Source organism: Emiliania huxleyi (genome assembly GCF_000372725.1).
Source record: "Emiliania huxleyi CCMP1516 unplaced genomic scaffold EMIHUscaffold_497, whole genome shotgun sequence".
NCBI classification, from domain to species: domain Eukaryota; phylum Haptophyta; order Isochrysidales; family Noelaerhabdaceae; genus Emiliania; species Emiliania huxleyi.
In genome coordinates this window covers 5,181-18,238 of record NW_005198267.1, presented here as the reverse complement: position 1 = coordinate 18,238, position 13,058 = coordinate 5,181, and the positions used below count along the sequence as shown (strand labels likewise).

At 64.7% G+C, this 13,058-nt stretch overlaps 2 protein-coding genes across 2 annotated transcripts; one reads left to right on the top strand and one right to left on the bottom strand.

Moving 5' to 3' along the window:
- Positions 1–4,961: 4,961 nt before the first annotated feature.
- EMIHUDRAFT_119540 (hypothetical protein) lies at positions 4,962–6,446 on the top strand (the record flags this gene model as incomplete). Its single annotated transcript, XM_005767393.1, has 1 exon — positions 4,962–6,446. The coding sequence occupies one exon, from the start codon at positions 4,962–4,964 to the stop codon at positions 6,444–6,446; it is 1,485 nt and encodes a 494-aa protein (XP_005767450.1).
- Positions 6,447–7,155: 709 nt separating this feature from the next.
- EMIHUDRAFT_470617 (Translesion DNA polymerase-REV1 deoxycytidyl transferase) lies at positions 7,156–9,918 on the bottom strand (the record flags this gene model as incomplete). Its single annotated transcript, XM_005767399.1, has 4 exons — positions 7,156–7,308; positions 7,665–7,818; positions 8,266–9,377; positions 9,415–9,918. 4 exons carry the CDS (start codon positions 9,916–9,918, stop codon positions 7,240–7,242), a joined length of 1,839 nt encoding a protein of 612 aa, XP_005767456.1. The 3' UTR covers positions 7,156–7,239.
- Between the last annotated feature and the right edge of the window lie 3,140 nt (positions 9,919–13,058).

The window sequence follows — 13,058 nt, the reverse complement described above, 5'->3', positions numbered from 1 at the left end:
TCTCCCGCTAGGACGCGGGGGAGCTGTACACGCTCGTGCACTTGCCTTCGATGCGGATCGACGCGCTCGCGGCGGTCGCCGACTTTCAGCCGCCGTGGACGGCGGGCCAGTTCCACCACATGGCCCGCGCGCCTAGAAGCTCAAAACGCGTCCTTGTATTCCAATTAGCGCTGGAGGGGAACACGTATTCCGCTGTCTTCCGCCGTATTAAGCTGTATTCATTGTATTCGCAGCCCTTGTATTTATGTGGCGCTCTGAATACACAATTCCGTCTTCCCGCCCTGATGTTGGTGTATTCAGCATGTAGGCCCACGCCTGCCAAGAGGACCGCATGTTCTTCTTCGGCCGCCGCTCAGAGGTCAAGCTGCTGCCGCGCTCAAAGTACGAGTCCTCCAACTCGTTCGAGGGGGGCACGCGCTTCTCCTCGCATTTCCACATGCCCACGCTGCTCTCGGTGGACATCGTATGCGCGCGGCCCGGGAGGCGAGGCCTGGCGGCGGCGCTGCTGGCGCACATCGCCTGCCTGCAGTCCCCCTTCCTCTGCGAGCGGACGCACTTGCTCTTTGACATCTCTGGCCGCGAGGCGAACACGCGCATGGTGAGCTTCACGCAGGCCCTCGGCGCCCAGCGCTATCAGACTTTCGCCGACGAGGCGCGCTCCGAGGGTTTCATCGGCGTCGAGGGCGACGACCCCTCCATCTTTTGGACCTACAAGACGGGCAGCGGCTACGGCGTCAACGAGGACCGTACTGCGGGCGTCTACGCCATCGACCAGGACACCGGCACGCCCATCACGGCGCTCCACCCGGCGGTGCTCTTTGACGACCGCGTCACCGTCTCCGATTTTCACCGCTCCGGCTCCTCTCAGCCGCTACTCGACCGGAATGCCGCACGGGTTGCGGGAGCCGCAGCCTTCACGCGCCTCCCCGCGCAGCAACTCTTGATAGGTCTGGCTGTGAACAGGTGGCGGGCCGCAACTGCTCCTACTTTTGCCTCGCTCCAAACGAGACAGTGCAGGCGCCGACCCCCCCCCCCCCCTCCCCTTTCCGCCGCCAATGCGCTCCACTGCTGCACTAGCCGGGGCACGCAGTCCAGTGCCTCCTCTTTCCCAGTCTATCGCCTCTTCCGCCTCTCGCTCCCGCGACACGTCCACAACGCGTCCACAGCATGCCCGCGACACGTCCACGACACGTCCGCGACACGTCCCGCACACAGGCGCGCCTCGCTGCGATCCTCGATGGACTCGCAGACGCCGAGGGGGGCGCCGCTGCCCCCTCCCCTGGGGGCGAGCGCGAGGGGGGCGCGGCGTTTGCGGTGCCTGATGGAGCGACGGGCTAGGCGGGTCGCTAGACGCTAGTGTAGGGGGGCGGCGGGTGGAGGGCAGCCGTGTTGTCAATTTTTCACGCGCGCGCGTCACGCCGGGTATTGCTCGCGGTGCGGGAGCGGCGCGCGCGCGCAAAAACTCGGCCCTGAGGGCCGGGTAGGAGGGGTCTAGGTTACCTCAATACACAACCCCCTTTCTGCTGTTTCTCGGGTCCGTTGGCCTCTTTGTAGGGAAGAATTCTTACAGTAGGGTACCCACCCCCCTACTCGGCTGGGTTTTTTTAGGCATTGTGGGGTTGGCACTCCCATCGACCCTCATGACCTCCTGCGGTCTCTGAGATGGACACCAGTGGGTGTGGGGCCACAGCCAGGATACGCTCGAAGGCTGGGTAAGCAGTAGAGGTCGATACTCGACGCGTCCCCAATCGTCATCCGTACTGTTATGTACATGCACGCTGCCTCCTATGCATTCGCATCGTGATATGCACATCCTTACCGATCCATAACCCTAGGGCGTATACATTTACGTATTTGCAGAATACGTCTCTCGCGAATGCATAACACAGAGACATAATACATAGGCGAATGGATGCGCATTACGACCGAGTGTCACATGCCTCCTATGAATTATGTATTATGCATTTGCATGACGCACTGGGAGTCCACATCGTGTGTTGTTATGTATGATGTATTATGTATTATATATTATGTATTATGTATTATGTATTATGCACTGCCACTGGGAGTCCACATCGTCTGTTATGTATTATGTATTACGTATTATGTATTATGTATTATGCATTACTAACACAAGAAGACGCACGTCTATGTGGAACCGTCCCCATTTGAACTTCACACGCGCAAGCGCAAGAGAGTGCTAGTGTGAACGCCCAGAGGGCATGTGCCCTGTCGGTGATAGTATTATTTCTTCATACAAGGTCATGCAAGTTAGGGTCTGGGCCGAGATGGGGGGCTCTGAGACAGGCGAGACGCGGCTTCGCCGCGGCGAGCTCGTTCTAGGAGCGAGCCGCCAGGCGAGCCCGTTTTAGAAAAAGGGGAAAGGAGTAGGGTTAGTAAAAACGAAAACGTGGTTGTCACACACAATCCCAAAGTCACGGGAAAATTGAGTGTCAATTTTTTTCAGGGGGGGGGGGGTGATCTAACTTCTCTTGCGAGCGCCCATGCGCGGGGCTTTCCCGCGGGGACCGAAGACGTACCTTAAGGAAGAATTTTAATATCCTCCGTCAAAACGCCTGCTGGAGGGGCAGCTTCGTCTGAAGCCGTCTGCCCCCCATTCCTCTGGGGCCATCAACGTTCAACCTGTGTCACCCGGAATCCATAGTGTCACTCTTATGGATTTGAAATGTCAAATTTGCAGCAAATTTGCACGCAAACTTGTCATTTTGCGAGCAAATAAGATACAAACATCACACCGCGTGCGCCCCCGCCGGCGTGGGAGTGGCCTCACCGCGTGCTGGGTGTGCCGTGTCGCGTGTGCAACACTCTCCCCCGTGACCACGTCCACGATAGCCCCGCGCTGGCCCCCCCCCCGGGGGGGCGCGGTTAGCTCGGTTGACGACCCGAACATTCGCACGTGGAGAGTGTGTGTGTGGCACTCTAAGGATGTTTATCTGCACACATGTGTGCGTAATTTGGCAATATTTTGAACAGAGAGCCCACTCGAGTAGCGCACTAGAGGCCAGGCATCCCCAGGAGGCGGGAGAGCGAGATCGCCCAAACCATCGTGAGGCGGGAGCGGCGAGAGCGACGACGGCTTGGACGTCGGCTTGGACGTCGGCGGCACGGCGATGATCAACGTGCGGTGGCGGAGGCGGTGTGGCCAGAATGAACGCGGTGGCAACGGCACCTATGAAAGCTAAGCCGCAGCGGCATGATCGGTGGCAGGTGGGGCGGTTGCGACGTGGCACAGTGGTAGCGATGATGATGGCCGTGGCGAGGGGGTGGGAAGTGGACACAGCGGGTGCAAGAAACGAGCCGTCTTGAAGTACCTTAAGGTATTGGTGAATGAGGCAGTCGTGTCCGCGACCCAGAAGTTTTGGTGAATGACGCCAGCGAGGCTTGAGGAATGAGCCTCGGCTCCAAGTGCGGAGCGGTCGCGCCACTGGCAAATGTTGCAATGCAGCAGTGGCGAAAGCGAAGGCAGCGTAGCTGCACCGAAGGCAGAGATAGCAACAGCGGCGTGAAATGTCACGGCACAAACGATCAGCAGCGGGTGCATGCGTGATGGCAGCCAGCACGCTGAGATGCACAACACACCTGTGATCTATCGTTTGCAGCAGCGTGATACCAATGTAGTGGTGGTGACGGCTGCCTCCGTGGGAGAAGCAAGTCTGCAGAGGCTGCTGGGTACTATTAGCGCAGTCCGAGCTGCCGATGGCGACTCGTGGTGGCGCGGCTTTTGGCCCGGCGGAGATTGCAGCCAGCGCGATGAATGGACCCTGCGGGGAGGCGAGGAGACGGGCGAGCTGCGACGGCCGAGGAGGCCTGAGCCGCTGCGGACAGAGGCCTGCACGCGACCGGCGTCATCGTCAAACCAAGTTTGACGCTCCGGTGCGCATTTTTGACGCTCCGGTGCGCATTTTTGACGCTCCGGTGCGCTTCATTGACGCTCCGGTGCGCTTTTTTGACGGCGACGCTCCGAGGCTGTCAGCAGCGCTGGCGGCGATCGTGGCGACGGCGCCTCGCCGCTGCAGCGGCACAGAATCGAGGAAGTGGCGTTGGTGGCAGCATCAATGAGATATGAAGGCGGCCGTAATGCTGGTGGCGCCTTCGAGGGCGGCGGAGAGGGCGGTAGCAGCGACGGCGATCGAGTCATGTGGCAGGGGTGCGAAGATGCAGCAGGGAGGCTTGAGTTAGCGACGCGGGGCGGTGGCGTGCCAGCAGGTAAGCGGCGGCGGCGGAGAGCAGGTGCGCGAAATAAAGGCCAATCTTGAGATATCCAGTTTGCACCACCTTTGGATTTCTGGTACAAATTGACTTGTGGATCTTGAAGGCACGCGCAAGAGCGCACCAGGCAAGTTGACTGAACCTCGGATCTCGCTGCCGCTAAGCGTGGCGTCGATTATCAAACGAGCGGTGACAGTAGCAGTGGCAGCGGCGGCAGCGTCGACAGGAGCACCTACTGCAGCGTGAAATGTGAGCTGGGAGGCGGGAGGCAGATGCAATAGGAGCGGGAGAGTGAGATCGTCAGCCAGCACGGCAGACCTTTACGGCGCGGCTGCGGGCGCGTTTGCAGTGACATGCGATCCATGTGGTAGCAAAGGCACGGCGGGAGTAGCGCGTATGCAGGCTGTGAGCGAGGGTGGCGCGTCGCGAGTGGCGGTGCAGCTAGTCGGTGGCGCGGGTGCTGGCGACCGGCAGAGAGATGCAGCCGGCGCGAGAGATGAACCCTGCGGAGAGGCGAGGTGACGGGCGAGCCGCGACCGTGGGAGAGGGCTGAGCATCGGCTGCACCGGAGGCACAGGAGCCTCGCACGCCCGACCGTGACGAGAGCGCCCTGACTGAAAGTTATTTAAAGAAGGCGCCGTGCCGCCCAAGCCTGCTCGCTCCCTCTCGCTCCACCGCCGCCGGCGAGCACAGACCCGCAGCCCGGGGCCGCGCGGCCGGGCGCCACGGTGATGGCGGCCTCGCGGCCGTCCATCGATCTCGACGAGGATATCGCGGCCCTCCTGGAGCGGGCGCGCGTTTCTGCGCTCGTCTCCGGTAAGGTGGTGCCGCAGCTGCTGGCCCAGGACGTCGGCAACGTCGCGGCGCTGCTCGAGGCGGTCGCCGAGGACGGCCTCGAGGGGCTTGGCCTCGGCAAGACCGTGCAACGTCAGCTGTGCCGCTGCCTGCCGGCCCTGAACAGCTGCGACGCGGCTGAGGCGGCTTTGTCATCCTTTGCCTCCCTGTCTCTGGTCGAGCCCCCGCTTGGGGCTGCGACTGGCGCGCAGGCGGGCAGCAGCGCGATGGCCGGCGGCGATGGTGCTGCTGGCGAGCGCGCTGGCGGCGGCGGCGGTACGGACGCTGCCGAGGGTGCCGCGCGTGCCGCAGACGGGCATGCGATTGCCGCAAGCGGCCCCCGCGGCGGAGCTGGGAGTGGCTCCGCTGGCGAGGAGCACGGCGGCGGGGCCGCGGCTGGCGGCGAGGGCCGCGGCGGCGCGCGCCCCAAAGAGGCGGACAGCGGCGCCTGCAGTGCGCAGGCCGCGGAAGGCGGAACCGGAGGCGGCGCCCCGGGGGCCTATATGGACCCCGTGGCGCCCGCGCTGCCGGCTAGCGGCGATGGGACGATTGCCGCCGCGGGGAGGGAGGAGGAGGTGGAGGGCGCCGCTGCCGCCGCCGAGGCGGGCCGCCGCGCTCCGAAGACCCTAATTGTTGCCGATCCTTCAGCGACGCGCCATACCGACACCGGGCACAGTTCGCAGCCACTTGCTGCGTCCGCCGGAGCTTCGGATTCTACTTACAGCGGCGCGGACGTGGAGGAGGCGGTGGCAGGAGGGGGCTCTGGGGCGGCGGAGGCGAGCGCGGCGGCCACGGCCGAGGAGGACAAGCGCGTCCGGGCGCTGAGGATTGCCCTGCAGCACAGGACGCAGATGCCCGTGACGGACGAGGAGGCCCGGGCTATCCTCCAGGCGCGAGGGGGTCGCGAGACGCCCGTGACGGAGGAGGAGGCGCGGGTCATCCTTCGGGCTCGGGGGGACGTCGGGCACGGCAGGGCTACCTTTCAGGCGCGGGCGCGCGGGCGCGGTGGGCGCGCCACGGCATCGCCGGCGCTGGCGAGCAAGGGCGGCGAGAAGCTATCGCGGCGTGGGAAGAAGGCGGTGGCGAAGGAGGCGGGCGAGGTGGTATCACGCGAGGAAGGCGAGGCGATTTATCGCGCGACGCTCGAGTCGCTGTTGGCGTCCACCGGGTGGACGCCGCGCGCCGCGGAGGAGAGGGCGCGCGAGGAGCAGCGTGCGCATGTTCGGCAGATGCGCTGGGCAAGGGAGCACGGCCGGGGGGAGCCGGTCCGGTGCTTTGACACGGAGGAGTACGACGAAGGCGATGACGCTTTCGACGCGCTCTTCGACGGGGGCTCGGGGTACGGGTGGGATTCCCCCTCGGGGGGCGGCGCTTTCTTCTAGGCGCCCGCCTTGACCCAACATAGAGGGCGTTGTGTAGCCTAGCTTTTGGGTAATAAAAAAAAAGTTATTTAGGAGCACCCCGGTTTCGGACATCGGCCCGAACGATTGGACGGTGCTTCCAACTGAGCCAAATGGAGTCCAGCGATGTGGGACCTCAGCCCCAGAAGCTTGGAGCTTCAGGCCGCGACCACGTGGCTAGGTGGACACTAAAGTGCCATTTTGGCGCCAAATCTTGGCGGGAAATGACACGTGGTTTGGCGGGAGTGTGGTGTGCTGCGCTGCTCGACAGCGCTGCTGTTGAGCGCCAGCTGCTGCTCCCTTCAGCCAGACGGCCCTGCGCAGCACGACCGCTGGCCTTCCTCCTGCACCACAGGAGCGCGCCAAGGCGCGCGTCTGGGCAAGCAGTGCGTCTCATCGCGATGCGAGAGTCGACGCTGTGACGCCGCCGCTCGCCGGCTAGAATGACAGTGGCAGCATTCGAGTACGCGTCGAGCTGTGCGTACCAGCACTTGTATGCGAGCTCATTGTGTCCCTGAGCTGCTGTGGGGTGCGTGGGCTCAGCTGCGGAGCACGTACTGGGCGGCGGTAGGGGGGTGCTCCTAAATAACTTTCCCAGGAGAGGGTATGTACGGGGAGAGGACCGTGAGTTGAGGAAATCGAGGGACGCGACCCACTTCGCCACAGACGGTCCCGCGCCTCGCCGCTATGACGGGCACACGCCCCGCACCGTCCGCTGTGTGCCCGTCTTTGTCCGGAGTGAAAAGTCCAACGCGCTCGTCGGTGGCGGCTTCCCTCAACCTGCGCCGCGCTCGGCGAACCTCGACAGCGCTTTCGGTGGCATGCAGCTCTTTGCGACAGAAGCCTGGAGAGCAGCTCCTCTGCTGCTCACACACTCTGCACAGTTGACACAGCCTATTGTGCGGCTGCCACAGCTGTGACAGCGATGGGCTCGCCCTCACTGGCCCTCAGTCACTTGTGCTGCGGCTTGTGTGAGCGACACTGCTCGGCGACTGCCGGCACACTGTGAGACCATGGGTGTGAGGTTAAACCACGCTACCAGCGCTTGGTCACATCGGCCCCGAGGTCAGATCCTTCTACTCTGTTGATGACAAGACTTGTCTACTGGCTGGAGCCGAGCAGGAGGGCCCAGCGCACAACCCCTGGTCAACTCAGGGTCCTCTCCCTTTACTTTCGTTCACATACAGTACTGCGTGGCACCTTGGTGAAGTACGCTGGCAAGCCTCCGCCGCTCGGCCCTCCGCTTCCGACTCCGCCTCTGCTCCTGCCGGCGCCCTTGCTGCTCGCCCCGCCGACGCTGCCGCGACCCCTCCCCCTCCCGCTGGCGCCGCCCGCTGCCGTGCGCGGCTGGGTCCTGCCAGCGCTGCTGCTCTGCTCGTCCAGAGTGGTGGCCGGAGGCAGCGCGCTACCTCGCAGGGCGCCACATAGCGCGCAACGCGCCGAGCCCGCCTCGTTGTCGAGCGTGCAGGCGGAGCAGGACCAGACGGCCGCCGGCGCTGGTGCTGCAGGCGGGAGGGCAAGCGGAGATCCGACACGTTGACGCTTAGAGTCCACATCGCAAGCAGCCAGCCCTCCTCGTCCGCCGCCGCCGCCTCCTCCGCCGTCGACAATCGACGCGAGGCACCGAGTGGCGGTGGCAGAAGCGGCGACGGGAGAGGAAGGAGCGAGGGGGGCAGCAGCGGCAGCGGAAGCGGCGGCGGCCGCGGCGGAAGCGGCGACGGCGGCGGAAGCGGCGGCCGGGGGGGATGCGGGGGCGGCGGAAGCGGGGGGAGCGGGGCCGGCTGCGGCTGCGGCTGTGCACGGGGCGGCGGCTGCGGCCGCGGAGAAGAGCCGCTGCAGCGAGCCTCGCTCTTTGGGGTGCGCCTCCTTTTCGAAGCTGTCCGCCGAGAAGCCAAAGTTGGTGATGCCGAGCCGCGTGGGCGGGCGCAGCTCGAGGAGGGGTCCGAGCAGCTCGACGCCTTGCCGCGCGATTCCACACGCCGACGGGTCGCGGAGCTGGCTGCGGCGGGAACGACCAGCCTGGCCATCGAGCGAGACGTGCGCCACGAGGGTGGTGGCGATGCGGCCGTGCTCCTCTCTCTGTTGCGCGAGCCGCGCCGCAATGTCCTCTGCCAGCTGCGACGCCCACTCCGCCAAGCCCGCCCTCGAGTCGATCGGGCCGCGCACGGAGCCGCGCGCGCCAGAAAAGTTCTTGCACGCGCCGACCTGCTTAGCGAGGGGTCTCTCCCTCACCGCATCGTCGTCGCACCCGCTCGCCATGCGCACTGCCCGCGCCGCCTCCTCTCCTGGGTGCGACCACTCCCCACGCAACAGCCGTGCCGCCGCCGCGCCGCCGCCGGAGCGCAGCTCCCCCGCTGTCGCGTAGCCGGGCAGGCCGAGGTCTGGGCGGCCCTCCCGCAGAATGGCGCCCAGCTTCCCGCCAAACCCGCGCAGACGGTCGATGGGGAGAGGGTCGAGCAGCGCGTGGACGGCGCCGCGCGGCAACAGCGTCTGCTGGTTCGGCTTGTGCAGCCCGCCGCAGAGCTTGGCGAGCAGCTTGTTCGCAGCGATCCCCGCAGAGCAGGTGAAGCCCAGCTCGGCGGACACCGCCGCGCGCGCGCGTGCGACGATCACGGCGCCGGCGGCCAGCTGGATCTCGCCCTCATCCCACTCGTCCGGTGTCCTCTGCCACCACGCGGCGCTCGCCTCGCCGATCCGCCGCACCACCTGCCCCGCATGCCCCGCCCGAAAGGAGTTCCGCGCGAGCATGCCGGTCGGCTGCGCCCCCTTCTCCGCCTCCGCCTCCGCCTCCTCGGCGCCCGCGACGTGCGTGCCCGCCGCCGCCGCCTCGGAGAGCACGTCGGCGTACGAGGTGGCGCCGAGCAGCGCCCTTGCTGGCCTCGTCAGGTCGACGTACATCTCGTCGACCGACGCCTGCAGGAAGGGTCCGAGAAGCTTCTAAATTAAGCACCGCCGTCTCGCCTCCTCCATCGGTGTGTGACTCTCTCGCCTTCTCGGTGAGCGCCCCCTCGCCGCAGGTGCGGTGGATGAGCGCGAGTGCCTTGGCGCCAAAGTCGCGGTAGACGCCCATGTCCGACTTGCCGTGCGAGGTCGGCACCTGCACCAGCACCAACTCCGGGCACTTTGCGACCGCCTCACGCCCGCGGAAGAAGCGAGTGACACCGCGCTCACGGGCCTCGTACGAGACTGCGATGATGCTCCCGTTCTGCGCCGCCGGAAGCAGCACGCGGCCGTCACGCACAGCGACGCGCGCCGCCGCGGGCTGCGCCGGCAGCGAGACGACGCCGCCGATGTTCTCGCCGCCGCCCGAGCTCTTGGAGTTCTCGTACGGGTTGTACTGCACCACGGCCATCGGGAGACCGAGGAGCGACGGGTCGAGCGCCCGCTCGCAAGCGCAGTAGAAGAAATCCATGTCGATGAGGGCGACGCAGCGACCGGACGCGGACACATGCATGTGTTATTTACCTTCCGGCCTCCACCTGGCGACTGCGAGCCGTTGCGGACGGCGCGGAGCACCTGACCGGTGGATGAAAACGCGTTTCTTCTCTGCACTGTAGATGTAGAGGGGCTTGGACGACACTTGATATACAGGACAATAACCGCCAATGGCAGTTGTGCGGCCGTCGCCGCGGCTCGTCTCTGCCGCGGCGGCTGCTGCGCTCTCGCAGCGGCGCCGCTCTCTCGAGCGACGGCTGGCGCCGCGGCTCGCCGCCGACGCGCACTGCGCTCGCACGACCATCCGCGGCGTGGCGTGCGCGGCGCTGCGCGCGGGCGCCTCATGCTGCACTGCTGTACATCATCCTGCACTGCTGGATTGGACTGCGTTGGTCCTCGAGGAGACTGCGCGGTGCTCTACGCGGAACACTGCGAGCGTCGATCGCGCACGGCAGGCGGATGGCGGGCTGCGTGAGAGCGGCAGGCGCTCTCCTCTCTCTGGTGCTGATGCTGCTGGTGCTGGTGCTGGTGCTGCTGGTGCTGATGCTGCTGCTGGTGCGGCGCGGCTCTGCGACTCGGCTCACGGCGCGCGTCGCGGGAATCTGACGCGGTGGGCGGCGTCGAGAGCGGCAGCGGTGGCGGAGCGAGTGACGGATAAAGTCGTGTGAAAGAGCTGTGAAAGCGAAAGTATCGAAATTAATTGCCCGCCGCAGGCGAAGAAAATTTTCAGGGTTTTGGGTCTCCTACGCCAAAGAAATCGAAGATTTCGGCGGGCGCCCGACGCGCGGTTTGGAGCACGCGCGCTGCCCGGCATGCCTGCAGCATCCAAACGAGACGCACGGCGTCGCTCAGCCGTGTCCACGCGGCTTCGCTCCTGTCCTAACCGGCGCCATCTGGGCGGCTGCTGCGGAGCTGCTGCCGGCGGTGCGGCAACTGGCCGACAGATACAACGCTCAGGGCACCCGCCGGCGATTCACTGGAAAGGAACGAAGGCGCCGCTGTCGGCGATTCACCGCCGTTCGTTCCCGTCTCTCAAGCTGGCTACACCGTCCATGGACGAGGGAGACGTCGCCTCCTCTTTCGTCCCGGGCACTGTTCGCGCCGGAAGGCACCGTACACTGCGAAGTACATTAGCCTTCATCTCTCCTACCGCCGGCCGGGAGTGCAGCCTTCGCCATCGCTGAGTGAGTTTATCCTCGACTTTGGCACCTGCGAAGTAATGAACAACATGCAGTACGTCATATGCAATGGCGCTATGACAGCCCTGCGATGGGCGTCCTCGACGCAGACGAGGCGGAGCTCATCTGCACGGCGCAGATCGCCGACTTTCTCTCTCTCCCTGCGCGAGTGGTTGCGCCACCGTGGATGAGGCATATGGGCTGGGCAGGGGAGTTGGTAGAGGAGGTCGACTGAGGGCGCGAGGCCGCCAATCGTCACAGTCTGCTGCTGACTGTCGGTCGCTGACTGGTTGCGCATTGCGCTGGCCGCGCAGCGGCCTTTAGAAAATTTTGGCCGCAGGCCTAGGTTTTGAAAGATCAAGAGAATAAGCGCCGGTGAGTCTTTCAGAAGCTGCCGTTTGCGGCTTCCTAAGTCAATTTTTCGAGAGGAACGTTTTGGCTGAGCTATAACGGCTCCAAAGTCGCGCGATCATCGAGTTTTGAGTCAATAATTATGAAAGGAAAGGGCTGGCGAGAATTATAGCTCAGCCAATCGATTCAGCGTGCTCTGAAACGCCCAAAACCGTCGAGTTTTTCACCGTGGTCCAAACAGAGAGCTTAATATTTTGATTTTCTTGGCCACGGCCACGATTACCCGTCACTCGCTCGGCGGCTCGAGGGTGGAGGCGGTGGCTGGAGGCTGTGGTGGACTTTGAGTTTATTTAGGGGTCGAGTACGCGGGCCGCCGGCGAGCTGCTGCCGCGCATGCTGCGCTGTGGGATTCGCCATCGTGTCCTGAGTACGTCGCCGACGCCACCTGCCGCTCGCCGCTGCCTTGGACTTCCCTGCCATCAGGCAAACACACAGACACACACACACAAACACACACACGTTATTAATCGGGTAATAATTATTAAATATTAATCCTCGGGCGGCGGAGCGGCGCGGCGGCGGGCAGCGCGAGGCGGCGGCGCGGCGAGGCAGCGGGCGGCGCAGGGCGGGGCGGCGCGGCGGCGGGTGGGGTAATTAATTATTTGTTAATTCATTATTACTTAGGTAGGTAGGTAGAAAGGTGAAGAACAGCCAGGCTCGGACTGGACACCAACGCGGTATGGGTGGACGCTAGACATTACTTAAGGTGGCAGTCCGGGTTCTGTGAAGAGGGTCGCTCGTCGAATGCGAGCCAGTTCGCTCGCGACGCCGACGCCGACGCCGCCGCCGGAACGACCGCGGCGGCCGGTCGAGCGGCCGCCCCGGCCAGCGGCCGTATCGAGCCTGCCCGTCGCGAAGGTGCGGACCTCACGCTCCCCACCGGCCGCCCGCGCCGCCGCGCCCACGTCGCTCTCTCGAAGCCGAGCGCCACGCCGCTACGACTCCCATCGCGACGACTCCCGTGCTCGCTCCTGGCGCAGGCGATCGACTCCTGACACCCATCGAGCGGATGGGCGCGTTCCCGCCGCGACCCGGTACTCTCGAACGACTTTTGAGGGCAAAAGGTGCCGCCCGAGCCCATTCCCGCCGCCCGCCGCCCGAGATCAGCTGCCACCGGCCAGCGCGCGCGCGGAGACCTGCCGCGAGCGCCTCCGTGGCCCTAGCTGGGGTGATTAGCAAGCGCCTCGGCACTTTAGATTCGCCCCTCGGGCTTTTCCGCGCGCGTGATCAGTCTCGCGTTCTCTCCTTTTTCGGGCGCCTGTTTACGGCCTCTGAAGAGCAACCGTCGAGGCGTCGATGCTCGCCTCCACGCGCCAGACCTCCGCGATTGGGGCGCCTTGTCGACGGGATCAATTGTGATTCCGGGCGTATTTTTCTGATAGCTTACTCGCATATCGGCGACTCTTAGTCGCTTCTCCGTGCTAGGAGGCCTCTGTTTTGTGTCCGTGAGGACTAGATCGAAATTAAAATCCGGGAACATTTCAGTAAGCTATCAGAAAAATGCGCGTTCACTCACAATTCATGTGTATATGAACGGTGCCGACGGGTTTGGCGAGCAGCGAAGCCGTCC